Below are 26,771 nucleotides of genomic sequence, written 5' to 3'. Positions count from 1 at the left end.
ACAGGTTGCCCAGAGAGGTTGTGGAGTCTCCTTCTCTGGAGATATTCAAAAGCCGCCTGGATGCAATCCTGTGCAATGTGCTGTAGGTGACCCTGCTTGAGCAGGGGGGTTGGACTAGRTGAACTCCAGAGGTCCCTTCCAACCTCAGCAATTCTGTGATTCTGTAATTACAAAGCAGAAAGCAATGATGACAACAGAGGAAGGTGATAAATTCTTCAAGCAGATGGTCAAAGTTGTGCCCATTTGCAAAGTGAATGAAGAAAGAGCTCTGTTAATTCCAAGCGGAGCACGAACTACCTGTCCTGTCTGTGCAGGTGAGCTCACAGGTTTTACTGCTCAGGTGGAATTAAAGGACTGCATTCAAATCGTAAATAGCCAGTGGTCATAAATACTCCTTTGCCGATATATAGTTCCTTGTTGGCGCGGACCTCTTTTGGAGTCCCAAAGGAAGAGAGGAATTGAACCAGGTTGTGTGAAGTTCTACTTAGTTATGTGAATATTCAGTTTTTTCCCACTGGCTTTAGACCAGTCATCTTTTTGGACTTCCAGAACTCATGCTGAAGCCAGGCAACAGCAAAATTAGGAAGCTGTAAGTGGCTTTGGGAAGCAGATAAAACTGAATTTATAGTCTTCTCAGTATTAAAAGAGATGCCAAACTGTTATTTAATTCTTAATAATATGGGCCTGAAACTGAACTCTAAAAAAAGCCTGTAATTAAATAAACTTCTCATGGAGAATCACTCTACAGTAAACTATAAGTAATGTAACAAATTGGAATAGCAAGCAATGATGATCAAGGAAGAAACATCTCATACGGCTGCTTTAATATTCCTCTATGAGGAATGTTCATGCTGCCACCTACAAGAGTGTCATGATAAAAGGTAGGGTGAGACCAGTCTTAACCTTACAGAGATAAAATAGCAGATGAACATTAAAAAAAAAAAAAAGATTATGCCATAAAGATAACCAAAATGATTTCTTCCAGAAGTTCAGTAACTAAACTTAGGATACTCATGTAAAATACAGCCATGGATCATTTATACTGTAAATAATAAAGACAAACTTTAATATCTTGATTATACTGTATGCTTGTCATCATTCCACTTGTGAACTCTCAAGGATAGTGTATAGGAGGAGTGAAACATGACACTTCTCTGAAGTTGAAGCACAGGTTGGTGCTTTACTGTGGCCCCCTTTTCAGCCGGTACATGGTTGAAGACCTTGAAGTAAGTGGGAGCTATCTGTCAGACCAAGGTAATACAAAAAATCAGATCCATTCTACTCATGTTCAACATGAAATTTGAAGCACATTAAAATACATCATTTGCACAGGTATGAATAGTTTAACTCAGTTTTTAACTGAATAGTTTACCTATTTTGAGAGCCGTCATCAGTGAGTAAGAATATAGAGGCCACTTCCATTTCATTTTCAGTTATGACTATATTTTGGTAGTAAGCAAAATAGCTTGTTAAGCCTATAGTTAATTCACTGTATGACTGTTGATATTTTTCATCAATTTCTGAGAAATTCAGGAAATGAAGTGGCAATTGTGTAGTCTACCTTAAAAGAGCAGATGCACAAGTTCACCACAAAACAAGTTGGACAAAATGATTTATGAAATATTGTTTCCTTAATTATGTCACAGAACCTCTCTGGCCCTGTAGGCTTATCTAAGCCAACTATTACAAAACTCTAAAATGCAGAAATACTAGATTCCTGTCCTTCCTTCTTTGCCTCAGTTTTTCACCATCTGTGTTCTGGTTATCCCCCCCAGATGGATCCACCCCACCCTTGTCAAACATAATAAAAAGCAAGCGTGTTGTAAAAATTGCCCCAAAACCTTTTAATCTTTTGTTATGCAAGAACTTTATATTAATGTTCTTCACATTTTAATGTGAATCTGAGATCTGAGAAACCAGTGTTAATTGGATGACTTACATGCCTTGTATCTGAGTTTTCTCTAGACAGCTCATTCTCATTGTGGAAGTTTTGTGAAATCATAAAGAAAAGAGCAACACAGGCTATATTATACCTGACATGGATATGTATGTTTTAAGGAAATAGATACAGAATTCAGTCACTCAGAAGCCTAGTCTGGCAATTTTTTTTTAACAAAATAGCAGCTTTATTTTGTGCTTGGGACTCAAGAAATGTGAATGACTACACTGAAATTTAAATTAGCCRAACTAAAAGAGGATCAAGGAAGTTGGTTTAATTTTGATCTTTTAACTCAATATACTAATATAATCAATACCAGCCAGAAGGGGTAGATATTTGTTAGTTCATTATGAATGGAGTGAAATTCTCCATTTCTCTTAGAATCAGGCTGTGGGCTTGGCTTTTTTAATTACCTGGGACCTAAAATGTATTTATCAGCCTACCAGAATTCGGTTGGTCCCAAGACTTTTTCTAGGAGAGAACTGAGGCTAGAGGAAGCCCTCCTTTGCCTCCTTTCTAGGAACTGTAATGATGCTCTTGCCACAAAAAGCAGAACCTCAGGAGCTTTGTTCAGGGTCACTGGAAACACTGCTTCCAGTTGTAGTTGTCTCTTCCAGGTTTCTGCAACTGCAGGGTTATTCCCTACACTCAGGTTCTCAGAGTTTTTACCCTATAAAAGTTCTTTCGCCCCAAACCTTATCTTCCTTTTCTGCGTGCCCTGAGTATCAGCTATATAATAAGCCAGGAGGGAGTGTTCTCTGTGGGGTTTGAACCTTGAGCTCCAAGGTATGCTCCTAGCCCTCTGTCCCATTATGAACCAGTAAGGAGGCCTATTTTGCTTGACCAGAAAAGGTTTTTTAGGCTCTTGCAAAAGCAAACAAACAAGGAAATAAAGGTGCATAAGCAGGCAACCAGATGAGAGAGAGCAATATGGACTGTCTCGAATCACATGTAGATTTTAGAATATACAAAGCATGAGGGCCATGCAAGCACATTGCAAGCTTATCCTGCTGTTGCTGTTCCATTGGATGTCTCCACAAAACACCTACGCTTTGCAGTGTAGACTTATATCGTGTGTGCATAATAAGCTGTAGCCCTGTTTGGAGAGGATTACCAATGGAAGAGTGATAAAGAGCTGTAATTTCTGAGATCCGTTTCAATGGTCCCTTTGCCAGAACAATAAATGCTACAGAGAGGGCTGGCTGTTGAAGGGAGGGCTGCCAGTTGTCAGGCTGAAACATGTGGAAAAAGAGAGAGAGGTGGGGATGATTTAAAAAAAGTAGTGGCTTCTTTGAGGAAAAAAGAGAATGGAGACTAAGGTCAACATGGTGAGGTAGGTTTATGCATGTTGCTCGAATTCCGAGAGTTGCAGGCAGATTGAGCCTAGGAGGGGTTTCATTCAGGATGTCTTTGTGTCTTCTAAAGGTCCATGATTCTCCCTGGATTTCAAGGCTAAATTATCCTTTATGAAAGAAATTCTTTCGCTATGGATGAGTTTCTTGTTCATACACCATATGTTCTCTGGAAGGACTTAAGCAGAAAGTAGAGCTCTTGAAGCGCTCAGGCTCCAGAAAAACATTTCCAAGCCACTGGGGACTTGGGAGAGTTCTAGTATGGATCCTTCAACTTAGAGGAGGTAGATTGCTGCCAAAAAGAGGGTCAAAGGATCTCCACATGAGAGTGCTTTAAGAGATGCAGAACTAGGAGCAGTAACCAGACTATACCACACGTAGAAGCATGCAGCCTTCAGCAGAACAGCAGAACAGTCTTGCCTGAAGAGCAGGGTGAGGCCAGCTAGTGAGAAGTGAGTGGAAAGGCTATAAATGTGGTGCTCTCTATCTTGCAGATTCCTAATGTTTGTTATAAACTATTCTTAATGACTTCTGCTACTTCAAAAGTATCTATATATTTTTAACAAGTATAGTGTTCCCTGCTGCTATCCCAGCTCTTTGTGCTGATATAAATTCATTCCTTCATTACCTCCTGCTTATATATCCCCAACCACCTCTCCTCCTGAAATTTGGATGTAGGATGTAAGGAGAATAAAAATGGTATCTATTTGCTTTGATCCTTAAAACTGTAAAGGTCCATGAACACCAACTCATCTGTGTAAGGTTAGATGGCAGAAGAGTATAATTAGCACTACCTAATGTCTATATTCAGGGAAAGACTTCTTGTTACATACGTCCCTTTTGCCTTCCATACTGTGAACTAGGCAGGGACTTCAGGTCTGCATTACTGTGTCACAGTAGCAGGTGAGATGAGTAAAAGAGGTCCTTACTTAATGTAATCCCTTTCGTTTAGTGTTGTAGCAGCCTGACAACTGTAGCCTGGGAATAATTTGTTTGAGCTCGTTCTGGATTAATTTCCTGTCGGTTAATGGCTTTTCTTTTTTTTCCGGAATTGTAAACTGGGTAGAAGGTGCTGCAGATTAAGAAGCTAATGGAGGAGCTGTAGTTTTCTGTTAAGGAAAAACATCTGAGTAATCCCAAACAGTAAAAGGTTAAAACACCCAGTTTGCACTTACTGGGGTAGGTTCACTGTTGCACAGGAGCTGTCCTAGCAGAACATTTATCCCATGTACATTTAAAGATGTTCTATGCCTTTATATGCAAGTATATACAAATTAAAATGAAACTTTTAAATGATTTTGGACTGTTATGTGTTTTTTAAAACTCTGATTCTTAAAATGTTAACAATGTGAATTAAATGAAATAATATTTATCAGTCAGGATTCTGGGAAGAAAAGACAGTTTTAAATGTACCATCTGTTGTCAGAACTTTTAATAGTATTACTCCTCAAAATAATGTGCTGGTCCTGCCTACCCTTTCTCAGTTGATCCTGAACAGCAATACATGGGACCAAGTATCAGTCCAAGATAATGATGAGATGTGCTTTCCTGATAGGAACATGAATAAATGAACAAACTGGATCTTCTTCCGATTGCTTTTGTTTGTTTTTTTAACCTTTCCGTCTTTGAGTACTTGGTCTTGTGTATAGTCTAGAAGATTCCCACTTTCAGCAGCAGAGTAGTGACTGAAGCGTATTTGTACAGTGAATAAAGATGTTCTCTATAGAGTCTTTAAAGGATGATCCTGACTTGGAAGAAGTAGCTTCTATTCCAGCCTGTGTCACAGACTTTTAACCTGATAGGTCCATATCGCCTGAAGTGCAATTTTTCAGGTGTCAGTTCACTGTTTTTAGTATCTTGATACCCACTTTGATACAAGTCCTAATATTTTAGAAGTATTGAGCATGAAAAGCTGCAGCTGAAGTCACTAAGGCTGCAGATGCTTGGTGCCTCTGAAAAAACTAGCCTTCATTTGTCTCAAGCTGGGCATATAAATATCCAACTGCTCAAAATTAGCATATATAGAATATCCCATAACATACACTGAATGCATGTTTATATTTTATTTACATTTATGATGGATTTATTTTAATTGGTAATTTCTAATATAAGTTGTAATTACTCTTGCAGATAGACATATGCTTACAAGAAGTAGCAAATAATGTAACATTCAGAATATAGATCAACAGGCACAAATAAAAATAATAATTTTTAATTATTCATGCCTGTGAATTACGGAGTTTTTAATAACAACTGTGATTATTTCTTCAACTATTACTATAAAATAACAAATASAAGGATCACTCTTTGGAGAATAAAAAGAACAGAACACCATTCTGGCACTCCTAGCTAGCAAAACAAAATTAAACAGATCAAGCTAAAAAAGTTAGGAGTATCTATGAATATCAGACTAAGTATCTCAGAATTAAGTTTCTGATTTACCAAAGAGGTTGCTTTTTGCATTGAAAATCATTCTAGAATAATGCACACCAGCTTTGAAGGATTTGGCCAATTTTTGACAGAGGTGGTATTTCCAACGCACTGCAAAATGTTGTTGTAGACATGTGCAATCTCTTTTTAAATAGGGTAGCCTAGGCATTAGATGCAGTGTAGCTGTAGCAGTATGGCTGCTTCATCTGGGAAGACATCCTACTTGAGGTGAAAAATATGCTTACTCTAAATATACATTTTTTTTTCTGCATATATTTATCTGTGGAGATAAAGCTACCTTCTTGGGATTTGACTGCTGAACCAGGCCATGCTATGTCCTACTGCAGTCTCATTGTCTTTGCTGTTTTCCCTGGACTCCTGTTCTAAATTTGCCACTGATTCTTCTTCCTTTAGTACTGCTCAAGTCAGAGAATTCCAGGGATGAGTATTATCGGGGGTATATTCTTAAAAATTCATTTCTTTGGGACAGTTGAAAGCAGATGGATTTCATAGTGAAGAAATCAAGGACATATAAATAGGACAGTAGTCAGGGTGGGAGAAGAAATAATCTCTTTTTTTCTTGGTTAGGGGATTGACAGAGTGAGGGATTGCTTTTGCTGTGTGGAAGGATGAAATAGTAGATTTCTATATGAAGAGTGCTGAAAGTGAGGAAAGTGTTCAAGTTACTTGTCCATAAACAGTGAAGACTTCAGATATAATAGTCTGATTCATACTTTGCTTGTTGTTTCTTCTTTTTGCTTGTAGCCATTAAAAACAAAAAGTAATTGTCCTGATTTTGGAGTGTGATCTCATTTGAAATGTAAATACAAATAGAATACCTTTGTGGTAATCCACTTTTCTGCATTTCTCTTGCCCTAAAATAATTACGATTTTTTTTCATATCTGTTTTTTGTCCCGATTTTCATATGAATCAAACTGTAGCTGCCATAACCAATCCAAAACTGTAAGAACATAGTCTATGAAATTATTTATTTCAAATACAAGTCAAAAAAACTTTTATTTTTTAAACCTAATATTACTCATAAAGCCCACATGATTTGTAAAGTATGATCATAAAGAGTAGTACTGGTGTAGTCCTCCTACCTGTTGTTACAGCTGAGTAATGACTTCATAAATGTGCGGGTGTAATTTTGAAATGGGAAAATGCCTTCTCTTGGGCCATTAATTTCTATCTGCAATGAAGTGAGTTATGTTTTAATGTATCTGTACTTTGGAGTTTCATTTAAGTTCACTGTCATTGTGCTCCTGAAGGACAATAGGAACAATTTTCCATCCAGCGTAATAGGGAAGTGTTTGGCGTTGCTGAATATCCACGTGTGCTCCTATTTGTTGCATTTGTGTATGTTTAAGTAGACGGATGACTCTCTTTTCTTTCTCAGAAAATTTCAATGCAAAATGATATAGCAGATTGTCAGTGTGTGCATGGCTAATACCTTAGGTGCTGGGAGTCCGTGTGTTGTAGTTCAGGGCTGCGCTTGTCAAGCAGTGTTGGTTTGACCTTGGAGACTATGCAGTGCTATCAGTCTGGCTGTACAGCTGCTTGTACAATAATTGTGAAGGAAATGTGAAGTACCTTTCATGTAGAGCTCCTTTCGAAGTTGAGTTTTTTTGTTTTTTTGTTTTTTTTAAATACAGGGTCTTCGGTTTGTTTTTTGGTTCCATTTGTTTCATATAAGCAGCTGTCCGCAGAGAAACCATTTTTAGTCTTCCTCAATTTGCAAGAGGATTACCTCTTCAGAAAGGAAGTCAGTTTTTCTAAATTACCCACACCATTTCATCTTTCTGTACCAAAGCTGTGGTTATTTAACTACTAGTGAATTTTGAAAGTATATTTACACTTTGCCTTATGAATCGTAAGCACATCCTGCATCCCCCAGCCAAGCACTGCAGTCTACTGATTCAAGCTGCTACCTTCAAGCCACCCACGCGTGGAGCTCTGATATATTCTAGACGTTTTTCAGATATGTTTTTAAATAAAGCAATCTACATATGTACTTACTACATGAATATGAATAAAATGGATTGCAAAAAGCAAAGATGTGCGAACTAAATTGGCAATTTTCAAGCTGAAGAGAGCTTCGGAGTTGGTCTCAGGTGGGCTTGGTAGTGCGCTAAGGGGCTCCGCATTTTTTCCAGGAAAACTACTGCTGTGGCCAGACCCAACGGAGGTTGAGCCCACTGACTTCTCTCGTTGGCTCCATTCTTTCTCCTCGTTGCAGAGGCCGCGTTGTTTCTTTCCTTCCTGCTCCCTTTTCACCCTCCCACTTGCATCCTTGTTGACGTCTCTCCAGACTAAGCTGTTTGCAGTGATTAGCCTTGGTGCCGGTGAAAGGCCCTGTATGTTTTCTGTTATGAAAGGATTTGGGATGGCTGATCCCATAAGGATTTATACCTGGATTTAAGTTAGCTACCCTATGTACAGCTCTGTAGGATCAAGGCATAATCTGGTAAACGCTCAGCTGGAGATTTGATGTTAAATGTTGTCTTGATAGCTTTTAGAAAGTGTAATATTTTGAAAATTGCTGAATTCAGCAACGGATGGTGGGTACATTAAAAATATAAAATACATTTGTTGCACAGACTTTTCAAATATGAGTTACGTGACTGAAAACATTGCCTTAAAAATAACGTTTGACCAGTGTTAGCTTATTTATGGGCTCCTATGCTTACTGATGAGGCCTGCATGTTGTTAACAGCAGGTTTCTGCATCCCATACTGCTGTGCCTGTCTCAGTGGAAAGGAGAAAAATCTGCTGTTCCTTGGAGCTTTCTGTGAAAGAACTGCAAGGATACGTTCAAGCCATTTCYAGCCTGACTTGAATAATTAGAAAGTTTGCAGCTGACAAACTTTGGCTTCACCACTGGTTATTAATAACATATTAGAAATGTACAGTAGTCTTTAAAAAGAGAAATCTAGATACCTGCCGGTTAAGCCAGTCTAAGGTAAACCAAACAAAGCTTGTGAGAGAAAGGATAGGATAAAAAGAATCATTGTTACTGATCTTAAACAGCAAGAGTATGCCTGAATTCAAGTTTGGATTTTTTGTCAGAACAAGATTTTTCCCAATATGTTTTGACAGAGCCTTGAGCTATGAGAAACTACCGAGTGTAGATACTCTCTGCCAGAATGATGAATCTATTTCCAGTAAGCTAGTTGCTTCATCTTGTTGAATATACTCTTGGGAATTGTTCACGTAATTCCCTTAATCCAAACCAGTTGTGTACATATTTTGCAACTGATGAATTACTGACACTAAATAAATATTCATACAAAATCAACTGTTTGTTGAGCAAAAATATTGGTTAACAGTTTTCATACCAGTAGTTAGCAGTCTTGCACGTGCTGTGTCTTTTCACATGGACTGGACTGTCGTCTAAAAAAGCTGTTTACATTATTACAACATTGAATATATACTATTTCAGATAAGAATGCATTTACATTGCAGCTGTGTGTCAAATACTTTTATCAACACAGTGAGTAATACCAGATCGCTAGTCCTTGAAATAACATGTCATTAAATTTGTGAAGATGAAACAACTTTTCTTCCGTCAAATTCTTCTCTACATTTAGATGAAATGCCCTGCTTAAGTAATGTCTTTGAAGACTGGGTGTTACTTCCTTTAGCTCTGATTGTAGCTGGCAGGAACTATATGTTCTTTGTGCATTACCAAAACAGAACATCTATCCGCAATGYACTCTGTGTGTTTTCCTCATAAGTGTACGTAGCTACGTATATTTTGGTGTGTTGTTTGCATTTGATTAATTGACTCTTACTGCTTTTGCATGCGTAGTTGTCTTATTCCTACTACTGAATATACGTGATTGATGCAGTGAACTGTTGGCTTGTATTCTGTGAATATTAATCAAAGAACATGCTCCTCTGCTTAATGGCTTTGCAGTGTGGGAGGCAGCCAAACAACATAGACTATAGTCTGCTTTTTTGCTCTTTAATCATTATTGCRTAAGACACTGGCAAGAAAACTTTTTTCATCTATAAACACTATTTCATGCTTAAACATATCCATTGTTTGGTCAAAGTTATGAAATATTGTTGCTCAATTAAATCTTGTTTTCAACATTTCCTGGTAAAAGCAGTAATAGAAGAGAGAAAACAGTAAAGGAAGGGGAGATAGTTTAGAAAAAATTACAAAGCATAGCAAACAAGGAAGGAACAGAAGATGTGAAATCAGTAGATGCAGCCTCTTAGTCTTATGATTTGAACAAATAGCTTTCTTTGATCAAAAGCTAAATCTGATGTTTCTCTAGATTCCATTACTATGGTGAAAGGGATCATTTATGAGAAAACTATTCTTAAAGAGATCAGAATAGACATCTGCTATGTTCTGATGTACACCTAAAATGTGTACAAGGATAGATGTTGATTAGGATATGACAGCTTCTTTGGGTGAGAAATGGAAAGATATTCAGTATTAAAAAAAAGAAAAAGAAATAGATAAAGCCAATAAATGTTTCTGTTTGGTGGTAGTGGTACAGCTCAGTATGCTATGCTTGAAAACACAGCTCCCTTTTTTCTGGCATATAGTTGTGATTTAAAGGTTTATAGCTTGAGCTTAATTCATTCTCTGTCTGTGAATCCTACCAGTGAGGCAGCCAAGACTGAGAGGAAGGTGTAGGCTTCAGGTCTGGTAGTATTTTAAAAGGGCTTTTGTTTGGGAGGGTTTTTTTTCCTCCTCATAAAAAAAATATCCTAGAATATGGGCTTTCTTTTGATTCTGCGTTTTTTCTGACAGATGCCGTTAGCAGGATTTTTCCCCTGGCAGTATGACCAGTTCCTCTGCACAACTAGCAGCAGCATCAGGGGCTCTAGTATCTGCCTTTAGCTTCCAGCACTTTTACCATTTTATCAGTAAAGGACTTACCATGGTCTCACGGTTTTGTAAGCAATTTCACTGTGACATGAGAGACTAGACACAGAATGGCTGCTATCAAGGTGACAGGAGCCGACAGCTCTTGGAGACCTATCAAACAAGGCTTCTTCTTGCTGTGACCACCTGTCCTTGTACCATCACAATGGTTTTGCTAAAATCATTGCACAGTGGGAGGACCACTGAGAATACCTCATCGTTTGTGCTTACTAATGCTGCTGTCCTACAAATTTTATTTAAACTATTATGAGTGTAAATATTTTTTGAGTTCTTGAAAATCTCATGTTTTGGTAGAGACCATGATTTTGTAATATTCTGGAGAAAATAAGGCAGAACCCCCCCTCCCCCAAACTTCCTACATCTTCATATGATGTAATGTGTTCAAAGCTGTTTTTATGAAGAGGAATACAGTAGTGCTGAAGCTTGTAGTTCATAATAAATAATAGTTGAAAACTGAATCACGGAATCATAAAGACTTTTTATTTGTTTCCAGTCAGTTTATTTTGTCTCAGAGATGTATTTGCATATTTAAAGAATACATCAGTAAAAGAGCTGAATGGCTTCAATAAAATACTGGTTTAATCTGCCATTTTCTGGTGAAAATTAATCTATTTTATATTAACTGAACACACATTTATTCAGCTTTTTATCACATCCCCTTGAATATCTTCTGTATATATTCCTGTTGCATATACACATATATTAATGATTTAATATGTTAACATGTCCTTGCAGAAGTAGCTCTATTTGGAAAAAAAATTCTATTTCTAGACTGTCTAAATAAAATGAATATTTATTTCAGATCCTGTCAAAGCAGTAGACCTGGTATAGTTTCAAAGTCCTGTCTCCTGCRTAAAGGCCATTTCAACTATTTTAATTCATAATAGTATCTGCTTTTGGGATTTGAGTCTACTTCTTCAGTTTTTTCTTCTTATTCTTTCATTCTCATTGTTTGTTAATTCTGGAAAGTTAGTTAATTCTCAGTATAACTAAGTAGTCTTCATATGTCTGTTTAATGCAGTTACTGCTTGTTGACCTTCTCAAAATGATGATCTGCCAAAGAATTTTTTAACATAGTAAGAATAGCTAACTAATGGTAGCCGCGTTTCTCTGCTGATCCACACCAGTCATCGGCCTTTCCTGATTTTTGTAATCAGACTTTAGATTTCTACAATAAGTTGGAAGTAAGGAGTGAAGAGACTGTGGATTTTTAGTTCTTTGGGGAAAAAATACTTTTTGTCCCTAAGAAATGCAAATTTTAGCTTTGGCTACAGCTTTGTGCTTCTTAGAGCATTAGTTTCTTAGAGTGTAGAGTATATATAGAAAGAGTATATATAGAGAGAGTATGTTTCTTAGAGTATAGTTCTTTAAAAGTGTTCATATTGTGGTGATTAATATCTTAAAAATATACACCTTCTTAAAAAGAAGCTGAATATTTGGATACAGTCACTTACTGGCAAGTAGTTTTCCTTCAGCATTAGGCTGCTATGAGCATGGTAGCCCATCTGTAATCAAACATATTCTTTCTTAAGATTGGCTCTTTTCAATTATTTGTGTATCTTTCTGAGATGCAGAAAATTTTATTTCATTTTAGATAAAGTTTCAAAACTGAAGAAGGCATTTAAGAATGTCTTTATATTATAGGGTAATTTCTGTATCTCCACGTAACTGTTTGCTTAATAAAAAATGAAAATACTTAAATTGAAGGAGGCATCTTCTTTTCTAGATAGATGGACGTGAAACTAATACTTGCATTTTCTGTTTTTTTCCAAACTATAGGGGGCACCCAGCGATTGCCTCGCACAATTGGCGTATCTTTGGCAAAGGAGCTAATCTTCTCTGCGCGCATTGTAGACGGCGAGGAAGCAAAATCCATAGGGCTGATCAGCCATGTGGTAGAACAGAATGAAGCCGGGGATGCTGCCTACAGGAGAGCATTAGCTCTTGCAAGAGAATTTTTACCTCAGGTACCACCGATTATTTTGCTTTTAGCTTTAAGTTGTGAACAAGCATTGAAACAGAGAAAGAACCAGCTGTAAAAAGGAAAAAACTCTCACGAAGTTATATCTTACAAAGTTATTCTTCCAGTTATGGTGAGAGCTATCAGAAGTGTTCTCGCTCATGTATGTGGTGGTGTTACTTGGTAAGTATTTCACAGTGAAGCACATAAGCTGTATCACTCCTTGTATCGTTGTGATATGGTCTGTGTTTGTATTGCATATTTTGGCTTTCAAGTTTCAGACATAAAAAATGTTGTTGTTTTTTTTTTTTAGTAAAGCAGTTATCTCAACAGGTTACTCTGTTGCAGCTGAATGCTTCAGAAGAGAGACAAGTCCATACGAAGGTGGACATATCTCAGTGTAACTGTGATTTTGAGAACATAAAGCCAAATGTAATTTCAAATTAAAGCAAAACCCATTTAGTACTGGAGGGCCATCTGTTTGCTTTTTCGCCTGTGTGTATAAGTCTGATGAAAGAATTGTGCTCTTCTATAGTTCTGAATGACATGCTATCTCTGTCTTTCACTACAAGAGTTGAAATGGCACGGTTTTCAGACAGCCATATGCCAATGTTCAGAGTTTAGCAATTGCCTTTTCCTTCTTACTTGCCTCGTTGTGAACTATCATAATTAGCTCCCCACTGGGGAGGGGGATTGATTGCCTGGCCCTTCATGGCACTGAGCTGGAGACCCTGGTGGCAGGAACAGAGCTGGCTGTTCTTTCTGCATCCCCAGTGGGACTGGACGCACGTGGATGTTTCCACTCCCAGATTTTTCAATATTTATTTTCTTCTCTGACCTGTGACTATAACACAGGTTCGTCGTCATCTGCCCAGGTAACATGTAAGCAAAGGGGATTTAATGAAATCCCATGCGTGAGAACTTAACAATTTTAGTAAGAAATTTAAGTGTGACTCTTGCAGGAGTCTTTGTAATAACTGATTGCTACAAGTTCCCTTACTGCCGTAGAGTGCAAGCTATTTGTTCAGAACAGGAATGTGAGTTTTGAACTCTTGATAAACCTGCTTTTCAGCTGAAGACTCCCAAGTGGCAAATTTACAGCAAGCAGTATTAAAGAAAATAATTAGGAGACCACTTTATTTGAATCACAAGTGTAAGAGCGAAAACTTACTATTCAGAGTTGAAAATGTTACAGATGAAATACGGCATTTAGCACTGATTATTTGTGTTCTGAAAACTGTCATAGAAAGACGAACATAAAAAATAAAATAAAAATTTTTACACTGTATTCTGGAATGTTGATTTAGAGTTGCAGCTTCACACTGGAAGCAGTTCTGAAATGTGCAGAAAGCTCTGAGGTCCTGGCAACTCATGCAAGTACAATGCCGTATCACCACTGAAGAGACTGCATTTGCCTTTTCCCAAAGCAGCAGGTGACGTCCTTAAAGCAATGTGTCTATATTCAGAAACTGATGCCCATGACAGGTATATGACTAAACTGTTGTGTGGCATATTAGAGGAGGAGTGTGGAGCTACCTCTGCTCCCTTCTTACCTCAGTTGCTTGCAGAAGACAAGTCATTACTTGCCCAATGCAGGCTTTGCAGTCGCATGCTTTAGGTTTGAAGTTGTATCAGTTCATTTCATTTTCCCATCTTTTCATGTCTCTTCACTCTATGATAATCGGGATGCACTAGGATTGATCACGTGAAGCCCTATAATATCCTGTAGGCCTTGTTTTGGAGGGTATTGAGCAATCTTGACATAAGTGGAAGTGACTGGCATCTTTAAAACATAAACCCGGTGTGCTGCTTTGATTTGTCTCTTTCAAAAACTATATGCTTCTTTCACCTTTTCTCAATATTGAAAATACCTATTTGGAAGAAAATACCTACCATAGTCATATAATTTAGGATGTTTGACCTGTTTGTTATCTATTTAATAAAAGTACAAAGTCCAGAGGGCCCCAATACAACAGCGTTGATGTGCAGACTCTTCACAGCATAATCTTGTAAAATTTAATGACATGCAAACCAGCTTTTTATTTCATTTTAGGGACCACTAGCAATGAGAGTTGCAAAACTAGCCATCAATCAGGGAATGGAGGTAAGGATCTATACTTCTCATAACTCACAACAGTTAGCAGAAGTCAGGATGGCAACAGGTCTTCTGTAGCGATTTTTTTTTTTCATAGACCTGTTTTTAGTTTCTCCATGTGTAGTCTTTCAAAATCTATTTGTCTAAAAATTCTTTCTTAAGATTAAATGCAATTTTTTTTTATGTCTGTGTTTATTGATTTCAGACTCCTGAGACTAGAGCTGATGCTGTTTGGACATTTCCATAACAAGGCTTAGTAACCCCATAGCTGTCAGAGAGTAATGCACTCTGTTAATTATTAATATTAGAAAGTAAATGTAAACCACTATGAATAAATTGTACTTCAAATGCTGGGAAGGAGAAAATCTCCAAAGTGATACTTAGCAGTCTGTCAAGGCTATCAGTGTTGTTTTAATAACTAGTAGTTAAAGACCAAAAGGCGTGTTATTGCTTTTTAATAATTTAATACAGGCTATTGTTAAAATTATACCAGGAATCTGATTTCAGATGTTGAATTGCCACTCCTTGAACACTATTGATCTAGCTCTAAAGCTCATTAAGACCCAGCCCTGAACACATCTGGACATGTGTTTTACTTTAGGCTTGTGAATCATCTTGCTGAGCTCGGCAGGACTGTTCATATTTAAAGCTAAGCACGTGCATAAATTCTTGCACCAGGACAGCGTATAGTTCAATCAGGGATGAGGGAAAGGGGATCCTGTCACATGCAAAATCTGAAACCAGCAAGTGCAATTTAAGGTTGATCTTTTAAGTCTCATAAGCAACCATTGATATAACTGAGTTCAGCAGAGCACACCACCAATGACTTTTGCCCTGAGGACCAAACTCAGATGCTGTTGTGTGAAGAGTATGTTCATGAAGTTCAAACAGCAAGTAATGATGGGATTCAAGTGGTACCCAAGGTTTAAAAGGCTTCAAGCTGAATTGGCTAACTACCAGATATAATGAACTGGAGTGTCAGTTTGTAGGACTAGGGAAGATAGGGTTGAAAGGACTCTGAACGCTCCTCTATTTTAATCCTGAGTCCCCAAGACAAGGTCTCCTGTATCAAAACCAGTCAAGGCAAATGCTTGCTCAGCCTATTCGTGGCAGAGATTCCCTCGGGAATCTGTGCCACTGCTTCTCTCCCCTTGGCCCACYGCTTGTAGCGCATAGCCACAGGCTTTGCAATGGCCTTTTGGAAAGCTGCTAAGTCCTGCAATAGCTGACACTTAAGAGAGGCGGAGAAGCAGTGAGGAGAAAATTCAGCCATTTCAGCTGCTTGGACCACCTCACAAAGAAAAATATCAAATCTGCGTGATGATACAGGATTACCACTGGCCTCGTTTTCTTTTTTATATACATTTAAGCTTGAATTTATGTTTGCTTTTTAGCATGGCATCAGTTTTTTTATTAAGTTATGAAGATGCTTGTTTCAGAACCAATTTTTAAATAATCATGCAGTTCACTTCATCTTTTTCCCCTGTAATAATTGCAAACATGCAGCTAGCTAATAGGTTTTGGTCCAGATGGTTTGAAGTGAAAAACATGCATTCTTTTGACAGTGTTACAGTATTATGGAATAAGGAAACTGTTAGAGAAATCACTAACCACTCTCACCACATGACAGTGAAGTATTTCTATGTTAAAGTAGCGTAGAAGGAATTTGCAGAAGTTTTCCAGTATTTGGCAAATAGCAGCACAGTATTTAAGTTTACTATCAGGAAACAGAGTGTATACTAAGTGTACAAAAATACGCTTTTAAAAGTATTTTATTCTTTTTCCTCAGGTGGACTTAGTAACAGGTTTAGCAATTGAAGAAGCTTGTTACGCTCAGGTATGTAATACAGAAAACCCCACAAAGCAGGGTTGTTTGGAGCCTGTTGTGAAACACATGCAGAAATATGACTTGAAATTGCTCTGTGATTTCTTCTTCAAATATTTTGGTGTTGTATTTAGACCTTCCTTCTACTTACTCTGTTTTTATAAGAAGTTTAAGGAAGGAGGTGTAGTTTAGGGCAAAAACATCCTCTTTTCAAGACTGTTCGGGAAAAGGGAATGAAGTGCTGTCAGCCCTATACCTAGCCAGCCATACATTGTCATACATCTAGCCCAAGAACTGCCTTACGTTTGCTTTGCTTTGGTTTAATGTGAAATGATGTGAAGGACACTTCACTACTATATGCCACTAATGGCATGTGTGCTAACCGTGAGAAAATCAAGAAAAACCTCTTTGCCAGCAAAATGTGCAAATAAAGTATTTTGAGTTTGTATGTTCATGGACGTTCAGACAAATTTTTGATCTTGGAAATAGAAGTGTCAGCATTGGAGATATAGTCATTTAAAGCATATGGCAATCTGATTAATAGCCTAAAAACAAAACAAACAGACAAAACGCCAAGCCCTAGGAATTTTTTCATTGTCATCTGCTCAGAGGAAAGTTATACTTTCTTCTCCCAGACTGTTTCTCAGCCTTATGTTATGCCTTTAAAGGATCTGGCACTTCCAAATGTCTAAATATACCTTGCAGTTTTCATTTCTTTATAGACTGTATGATGCATGTTGCATGCATTCAAGAACTAGGGTTTGTATGAAAATATTTTTCGTGGTATTATTTTTGCTGTCAATAATAAAATGTTACTCTGCTCTTTGTAGACTATTCCAACAAAAGATAGAATTGAAGGTCTTCTTGCATTTAAGGAGAAGAGACCTCCTCGCTACAAGGGAGAATAGAAGAAGCTGATGCCTTTAAAATACAATGGGGTAAATGTACGACTAGGAGGACCGCTAAGGTGCACTTTGCATCAGCACCTGGAATATYGCAACCACCAAAGTAAAAGCAAATCATACTGGTGCAACATTTTGAATGTGTCCATACCTGTACTGGGCCCAGATAGATGTGTGTGTCAATTCATGGTCATTACAGTTTCTAAAGGTTGCTCTGTGTATTGGCAAGGTCCCAGGTTCATGCAGCATTTTTAAAATTTCATATGTATGAAACTTACCATTCCGCAAACAAAAAAGCTCTTTAAATTCTTTATATAAATAAAGCCTATATGTGATGTTAAGTGTAAGTCTACTGTATCATTTTATCAAAATAAAAGTGACTTCTACACACCAAAAAAAAAGAAGGGGAATTTTATCAAATATGCATTATAAATGATTCTGTATATCAGCAAAAATTATATTTGAATATTCCAGCTGAATATGTACCTTATTAATAAAGCTAAGGGAAATGAAAAGGATTATTGTTTGGAAAATGTTAAGCTTTATTTATCTGACTTGCGCTTTTATAAGTAAAATGAAATTAACTTTGAGAATAGCACATAATGGTGTCCTTTTGATGAAATCATTGCCATTATATTCATTTAATTGTATTACATTAAGACATCTTTGAGGCCAGCCTTTAATTATACATTCTTGTAAGTTAAACTCAGCTTTGTCTTACATTCTTGCAAAATATCATCTAATCAACGCTGTCTGCTGTGAAGGAACTTTATTTCACTTGACCCAGTAATTTTAAATTTTTGATGCATTAAAGATTTCTCAGTGCAGGGATGTGACTAATACACTGTTAATGCTAGAATTCTCTTCAGCCCCCAAATGCTGTTTTTTTGGGTTCTAATACTGAATGTTTGTGTACAGCAGGGCTAAAACTGAAAGGTTTTTTATTCGGTGGAGGCCTCAGGGTTCTTTCCATACTTTGAAAGAGAAATCCAGTAGGTTATGAGGTGAGAAAACTATTCTGATTCATACTGTATATTTGCTGTAGTAATGGCATATACAGCAAATACCTGGAAATAGCCTCTTAGAAAGTATTTTTGTTAACCTGACTGGAAAATAAACGTGGCTTAGCAGTCAGAGGCTATCTTTTTTACATGGAAACAAATTCCTTCGTGTTTGGTTACTGTTGTCTGATGAAACTCGTGCACGCTCTGCTGGTTCTGCAACATTAACTATGATCACTGTCCATATCTGTGGTGATAAAGCAGCTGATCAAGATGAAATGACAAGAACTCATTTAAATTCATATTTAGACATATCTTTACATGTAAATTGATTATAACTGGTCGAGCACACACTTTGTTGACTGGTAAACTTGCTGAGTCGATCATTTCATGCATGATAATTTGCAAATAAAGTACTGGTGCTTGTTTTGATAGTCATATAAAGCCTAGAGGGTCATTTTTGAAATGCTAACATGTCATTTTTGTTTTTACTGGGTAGGAAATAATTATTTTAATGGGAGAAAAAATAGTAAGTCTATGCTGACTGGTTTGTGTTTCATAACTTTGATATAGAGTCTGGTTATTGAGCTGCCTCTAGTTTTCTAACAAGCGCTGATTAAGTAACTTCTGGGAATGTCTATTTAAAAAATTCGAATGTCATTAAATACTATGGCATAAAACTGTGCTGTTCAACGTCCTGTGCAGATTCTTGCCTTTAACTAGTTTCGATCTCAGAAAATAATTTTGCTGTCATAGTACTCTCTCCATTCCTTTTTCTCAGGAGAAGACATTGTCATGTTGTGGCAATTTGAGTCCCTTCTTTAAAGTCAACAGTTTGAATGTTATTACAAAGTGCATACCAGTTGGACAGTCTTTAAAGGTACTTGTTAATGATATTGAAACAATTTTAAAGGAACAATAATTTGTGAAAGATGCATCCAGCACTTATTGTCTCTGTTATTAAGTAAATAACATTATGATGACTGCATTGCTCATGAGTAATAGCAATATTAGAATTCTGCTTCCAAAACAGGGGGATCTGTGAAAGAAATGCTCTTACAGAGCATAACTTCTCATTATGAAAATTATCCTTCAAGTGTTCAGGCTCTGCACATCCAGTTCCTGGTAAAGTTATGCTTTTCTCCACAGTACCTCGTGGGTAAGTGTCCCCTGATTCTGGCTGGTTCCCTGGAAGGTTATTTCATGGTTCCCAGGCATAAGCAGCTTCTCCTCCTGCTTCCACTGAGCTCAGGTGAACAGTGGGTTGGTTCCTCTGCACTTCACTATTGAGTTGAATGTGGAGGAGGTGATCTTTCCATGAGTTGATTTCCTCTCCACGGTCTAAGTGCAAGCACAACTTGTTATTGCCTTGTAATTGTTCGTTTTATGCAGAAATACTGTGTGAATTTATGAGACCCATATCATTTTAGCTTTKGATCTATGAATACATTAATGTTTTTTCAGTGGTATTGTTGAAGTAGGTTCTCACTAAATTTACTAAATTTCTGAATAAAGTTTTCAGAACTGTCTGAAAGACTTAAGTCAGTTTGTTGCTTTTGAGTATTTCACCTGCTATTAAGAAATTTGGTGTGTTATTTGTTTTGAGGTTGTGTAMTGGTATAGTTAGCACTTGAAGATGTTGTCCTGTGGAACATTTCTTTGAGATTTGCAGAGCCATTTGTCAAATTGTTGAAATTTATGTGAGTTTGCGGACAATTGCTCATAGTTCTACTTCAGGGTTGATATCTATGCTTTTCCAGGGCCTCTTTTAACTAGCTGCATTCAAAATAGTAAGCACCAGTATATATCATGTGCAGCTGCTTTATCAGTTGTTTTTTTATGATGCATATAACCATAACCAAGTTTGTTGAATGCACCAAAAATCAGTGGTTTCTCAAACACACGAGAGGGCATAAAATCATCCTAGTGGAGACTGGGTTTGGGAGACTTGGGAAGTAAGGTAAGAAGTTGAGTACTAGTGAGACGTCACAGTACCAAAAAAAAAAACGCTTGTAGATGCAAAATGAAAGGAGTACTTGAAGCATCTTAATTTATCATGCTTAGTTTTTGGTTACATTGCTTTTCCCTGTAARCAGATCCCTGAAAAGGTGTGTACTGAGACTATAATGAAGAATTACGATAAGAAGGTCTTTGAAAACCATTGCTATTTTGTGTGGTATACATTGAACAGGATGTGCTTTCATGGCTTATTTGTGGCATTTTAGCCTTGTTCTCTGAAGTATTATACCTAATGACACCCCTGAAAAGTCAGAGGGGTTCACTGGCTAATGAGGATGATACTGTATTCTAGGTGTGATGATGATGATGTGGTTGTATTAAGATGTTCTTTTTGTGCACACTTTTAGAAAGACAGCTGTCTCCAAAAATGTGAAAAAGGAAAATAATTGCAAACAGATAAACCAAAAGGAGAGATGCGTTCAGCTAAAAGGTAATGAAGTTCCTCTTGTGTATTTTGAGGCATCACAAAGGCTACTTTTTCTGTTTATGTCTTTTTTCTGTTGCTTTTTGTATTGTCTGAGTCTGCAGCTCAGATTACAGGGTACAGGGAGCAGTTTTCAGAACTTGCATGGGTTTTCACTTCTAAGAACACTATAGTTTTATAAGTATAATTAGGGGAGTTTTGAACGTGTTCCCAAAAAGTTTTTTAAATGGATAAGAAATGATCAGKCTATCACCAAAGATTTACTGCTAAGGTACTTATTTTATTCAATACATGGTTCAAATCACACTCAGTTTCAACCTTGGAATAGAGTTGAATGATGATTTTTATTAATTGTACAGAATGTATTGTGTTTATACAATGTATTCATTATCCATTATAATATGTATATGTATATATAGGCATGTGCATATGCATGCATGTGTGTGTGCATGCATAAGGATATATATAAAATTGTTCAGACTGTCAGACAAGATCAAACACCCTCAGGATGTGATAGTACAATTGTACTCCAGGAAGTTTTGAATTTGTTTGTGCAAGAGCACTTCAATTGATACCAGCAAAAACCTTGAACCCAGTAAAGAACGCATTATGTTTGTTACAAGTAGCATTACTTGCGATGTACGAGTTCTGTAATACAGAAAATCTCTTGCAGAAACAGCAGTCAAGTAGCAAGGAGGCGCATATGTATGCTATGTATCTCATGATTCGCATATGGTAGTTCAAGGCCAAAGTAAATGCAGCAGAAGTCAGAGTGATTTCTAAGTTTCAGCAAAGGTGCAGCATGCCAGATAGCGCATTCTTTCCAGTCCTATAGTATCACTTGCTTCTGCAGTTTGGACAGGCCTACAGTAATCATAAGCAGCTCATTAATCAACAACTGTCATAGATTGTAAGATCAGTCTCCACCCCCCTTTTACTGAGTCTAGACTTAGATTTCATCTTCAAATTTTATCTAGTAGATAATTCTTCCAAAGACACTCATTCACATGGGAAGAAATATGTAGTATGTTAAAAGAATTTATTATAAAGGGCGTGAACATTCGGTGTCAAAGCTAAGTCCTATTGCAGTTCTTGAGTTCAAAATAGTACATTAACCCTCTAAGGCATACTCTGTATATGTGTGTTTATAAACTCTTCAAAGTTCTGGCTAGTGACTGCTCCTCTTTGATTATAATTTCTAAAGCATATGCTAATAAAGCTTTTATAACATATTTACATTAAAGAAATGAGAACGTGTTACAGTTTTCTCATTGCATAATGCAACTTTCAGAAGAACATGAGTTTTTTTTTTTTTTTAAGGAACTTGTACAGCAGATAGTTCTTTCTTTATTCTAGCAATTGGTAATTGATTTAACGTTTTCCTTTAAGCATAAGGGACTTTGTGATATCATCTTTGGCTCAATTCTTTCTAGCATGTTAAAAAAAAATCTGATGCCAGTTGTATAAATCCTTTTAAAAAAATGTGTCTGTCTCATGCAGCTTAGAAAGACAAAGTTTGAAATTTAAATTGTAATAATAGAGTTGTGAGGACTGTGTTTTCATTACATATGAATGTTAATAATGTATCTGTATGCTTATGTAGAAAGAGTTTGACTCTGCATCTTTTATTCATGTGATAAGTCCATACTTCCAGGACTGTTGTCTTCAAAAACTGGGCTGTAACTTAACTATTTATGTAAATAAATATAAGTAATTCCAGATTGTGATCACTCAGGATTCAATCCGGAAATTGTAATTCATATTGAATAGTGTTTTAATTGTGTTCTTCTGGCCAGCCTCCTTTTCAAAGTAGTGGTGAAAGCAGGAGAAAGCCAGTGAGCATGTGTCTAAGAAGCAGTGGATGTAGGAAGAGATGGATAGAAGAGGTGTTTTGTCCAGTGCTTTCAGGTTGCATGTTTAAGTCACAGTCCACTTCAGCACAACCATTTCTGATATCTTTATGAGCAGCTCCACAAAGTGGACATAGATGCTGCAAAAAACCCAGTATCTGAGTTCTAGACCCTAATCCCTAGTAGAGATCGTAATATCTAAATATAATTCTTACGCTATCTATATAATGTATGAAAGGGGATAAGATCCACAGAAAACAGCATAATGGTGAGGGTTCTACCTAAGATACTGGTTGGTAAATGAAGACATGGATGTGTTTTAGGCCTCCTTTTTCTTTTCTACATCTGTGCTTGAGAAAGTTCCTCTCTTCATTTTGGATTTACAGACCTAAACTTTGGAGTTCATGGTTCTTATCCTCTTTGTTAAAACTGAGCTGAAATCAGTCCTTTTTTGGAAAAGTGGAAAGGATATGCTGCGACCCCTTGATTTATCTAATTGGTCAATAGTTGGAGTCTCACAAAAGACCAAAGCGACTCAGTTTGTTCCCTTCTTTCACTGAAATGGTCTGAACCTAATACTCCTACCAGAGTGACCTGATCACTGGACGATTTCAGTCACTCCTGATTAAACTTTTCTACTTAAATTACCTACTCTTCAAATTAACTTGCTGACACATAGCAAGAATGACTGTTAGCCTCTTGGTTTGAAGAGGGAAGGTCTATCTTGCAGTCCCTCACCCAGTGAGTATCGCACTGTTTCCATAATACATACAGGAGTAAGGACTAGACCCCTTCTTGCTTTCCTCTCATCCTCAACATCTCCTTCATGCTATGGAGAGTTGTGTCTGTTAAGTGGGAAGGTGCCTCCTGAGTCAGACTCCTTAGCTGTGGAAGGCTTCGTCTGTAAGTCCTAGAAGACCTTAGGTACAGTGTGATGCCATTGTCTAATACCATCAAGACTGTGACTTGCAAGGGAAAAGCAAAATCTCAACAGCTAAGCAGGAATTTTGAGAACCTAAATTTTGAACTTTGTCTCCTCAGTCCCTGCATAGATGTAGCTTTAGGTGCATGCCTCTGTGATTGCACTTCTAGAAAGCTTTACATTTTAAGAATATTGATTAAGATTAGAAATACTTCTTTAAAGTAAGCAAGGGATATCAGAAATGACTTTAACCACCACTGACATGTAGGCAGTCCCATGATGGAACTAGATTGCTATTAACAGATACTAATACTTATGGAACCTTTTAAGACTGAAAGGCAAATCTGGCTGCCCCTTTCTGTACCAGCTCCCCAAAGTAGTCAGACTGCTCTCAGTAAGGTAAAAAGAAACCCCGGCAAGTCAGGTATAGGAGCAGCAGTGGCATAGCTACACTACCAAAATGTTTCCCTGTGCTAAAGCGATCGCATGAAGCTGGTTATACCAGCTCTACAGCCTCATTCTGCCAACAGGGAAGCACAGAGCAACTGTGTACGAGACAGAATTTGGATCATTTTGTGTATGTGTGTATACATAATATATAAAATGTATGTCCGTATGTCCACTCTGCTTGCAGCACATAGTTTTAAGATTGTTCATGGAAGCTTCTAAAGCATTATTTCCATTGCTAAAATAGCTCATTAAAACCATGTCTCCGCAGGTATGTGTGTTTAAAGTTACAAAAACATTTTGTCCTATACAAGCTTTCATATTTTGTATAATTACAGCATATTTATCTGAAGTATTTCGCAAGTATACTTTTGTGTAATACTGGTAGGAGATTAAGTAATAGCTGCTTACTAGCGTTATTGCTCAAGAACATCAAATGTTACTGTGATGTACTGAGATTTGAGGTACCAAACATGCTTTTGACTGCTTTGTTCCTTTGACCTTTGTGCTCTTTGGGATAATAAAGCAGTCCTGTAACGATGCATATGTTTTCCTTTACACAAATGCCAGTAACCACTTGAACAAGGCACTTGATTCCAGTTTTGATGGGTGGTGCCTATAATGGACAACGGTAACACATCCAAGCCAAGTTGGCCATCTTTACTCTTCCCAGTGCCAAAAACTTCAAAGCTTCTTCCTTTTAGAGCTCTAAAGCAATACAAGTTTGTGATTCTTCGTATCATCAAACTTAATTATTGGCAATAAGTAACTGCTGGCAGGAGCAGCATATCACATGGCTCCATTTCTGCTTTAGAAAAGGTCAGCATATGGCATAAACACTTTGCTGTATTATGCAGCCTTGTACTCTGATCACATAACACATGGTTCAGAAAGCATTATGCAATGTTATACTCACTGATTAATGACTGCTTGCACAAGAAGTTTTTCATTGCCCTGAATGCTAGCATCCTGGGAATGATTAACTTTGTGACATAACTCTCATTGCATAAATATGGAAGATTCAAATATAGCCTCAAAATAATGTGTTTCAGAAATAACTGAACACTTTCCTGCTTAGTACTGTGTACGGTACATGATTAACAGCTGCTTTAAACCTTCAGAGTGGAATAGAAAATCCTGTTTGGGAGAACTGCAAACAAGATTTATTTTTGGGGGTTAAAGTTTCACCCAAAGGTGAATTTTTGCACACAGCAGCATCTCATTTGCAGTGTTTTTCCTCTGCTTGTTTAAGTTTGAATTTCCTGAGAAAAATCTGTGCCAACTCTTTTCAATGTTCAGCCAGTGAGTTAAACAGAGAAAGTTTAAATCTAGACCTTCTTTAGACCAGCAACTGCATGTGTATAGTGCATACAGTTGTGTGCCTAAAGCAGTTTGGTTATAGCAGAGTAAGTTCACAGTAATTGCTCTGTTTTTTTCTGCAAGCAGAATAACAAAGCAAAATGTAGTCCTGAATGAAGCAGCTTGCTGACTTAGGGCTGAACATGATTACCTATTTACATTTAACATTTTCTTTTTCTAYTGATTGATCATTCCATGTTCAAATTTTGCAGATTCTTATGTTGAAAAGCATGATTACAGTGCACCACAGATATGATCATCTTCAGGAAGTACCAAAGAGGAAAAACCTGTAAAAATAAATGCTCTTCACCATATTCCTCCACATTTGAAGATTCATCCTTGTTTTTTAAGTAACGTCAATTGCTACTGGTTATCTATGTTTGTTAGCTTTGTTAGGAGAAAGCTGGTTAGCTTATATGAAAGATCAGCCCACAAGGTCAGTTTCCACAAGGAAGTAACTGTACTGAACGTCTTCTATTTATTCATTTGCATTTAAGTGCCAGAGTGAAAAAAATTACATCTGCTTTTTATGATTCACGCTCCTGTAAATCATTCTTACTCTCACAAATAGCCACATTAAATAAAGCTACTTTAAGTAAAGGCTTTATAATAGGAAGACTGGTTTAGGAGAGTTACCATACTACTTCATGTGTTCCATTCCTGAAAAAATAATCTTTGCTGAAAACAAATAGAGAGGGTAAACATTGACTTTTAGTATGTTCCCTTTAATTTTTGCCTTTTCCTGCATTCCAACTCCTACAAGTAGTAGCAAAGGCTAAAGGAAACAGACTCTGACTAAGCATTAGCTACCAGCGTGCCCTCATTATAGCTGAGAGCTCTTGTTCTCCCTTAGCCTACGTGCAGAGCCAGCTAGTCTTTCAGCTGTGATGATGAAATGCCATGCATTTCTTCCTGGAATAGTATGCAGATAAGAGGCCACTTGTTATGCTGAGGTTTCAGATGAACTCCACTAAGGGTTTCAAAACACTCTGTCACAATTATATCAGGTTTCTTTAGCAACCAATTCATTTCAGACACTTTCAAGATAAAAAGGGAAGAGATGTTAGTTTGTTTTCCCTTGTGGTTTCACTGTTTAAACCCTTACAAGATATGACTGTGGATAGTTTATACATGGCCTGAATTTATTAATTTTAAATAAAATTAGCAGATCAAACTGGATCTGTTCATCTCTTGAAACTCATATTATTTATAATGCACCATGTGTACAAAGATCTAGAGAGAAGTAACAAAAATCCCATGGCTATGATATGCTGCTGAAAGGTCCTGTTGTGCAAGCTGGGTTGCTGAGTGCCTTGAACTCATTCTGGTTCCCGTGAAA

General features: G+C 37.2%; 1 protein-coding gene across 3 annotated transcripts in view; it reads left to right on the top strand.

Moving 5' to 3' along the window:
• Positions 1–17,751, top strand: part of AUH (AU RNA binding methylglutaconyl-CoA hydratase) — a 76,608-nt gene extending 58,857 nt beyond the window's left edge. For 2 of the 3 annotated variants that reach the window (XM_026082918.1, XM_026082916.1), the window contains 4 exons: positions 12,408–12,595; positions 14,642–14,692; positions 16,473–16,520; positions 17,339–17,751. In XM_026082918.1, the coding sequence (XP_025938703.1) occupies positions 12,408–12,595; positions 14,642–14,692; positions 16,473–16,520; positions 17,339–17,416 (365 nt within the window). In that variant the 3' untranslated portion in view covers positions 17,417–17,751. Of the gene's footprint in view, positions 1–12,407; positions 12,596–13,895; positions 14,022–14,641; positions 14,693–16,472; positions 16,521–17,338 lie in introns of those variants that run through there. The other variant, XR_003256202.1, reaches the window with a different exon arrangement.
• Positions 17,752–26,771: the final 9,020 nt, after the last annotated feature.

Source organism: Apteryx rowi, unplaced genomic scaffold (assembly GCF_003343035.1).
Source record: "Apteryx rowi isolate R43461 unplaced genomic scaffold, aptRow1 scaffold_598, whole genome shotgun sequence".
NCBI lineage: Eukaryota > Metazoa > Chordata > Aves > Apterygiformes > Apterygidae > Apteryx > Apteryx rowi.
This window is presented reverse-complemented; position numbering and strand designations above follow the sequence as displayed.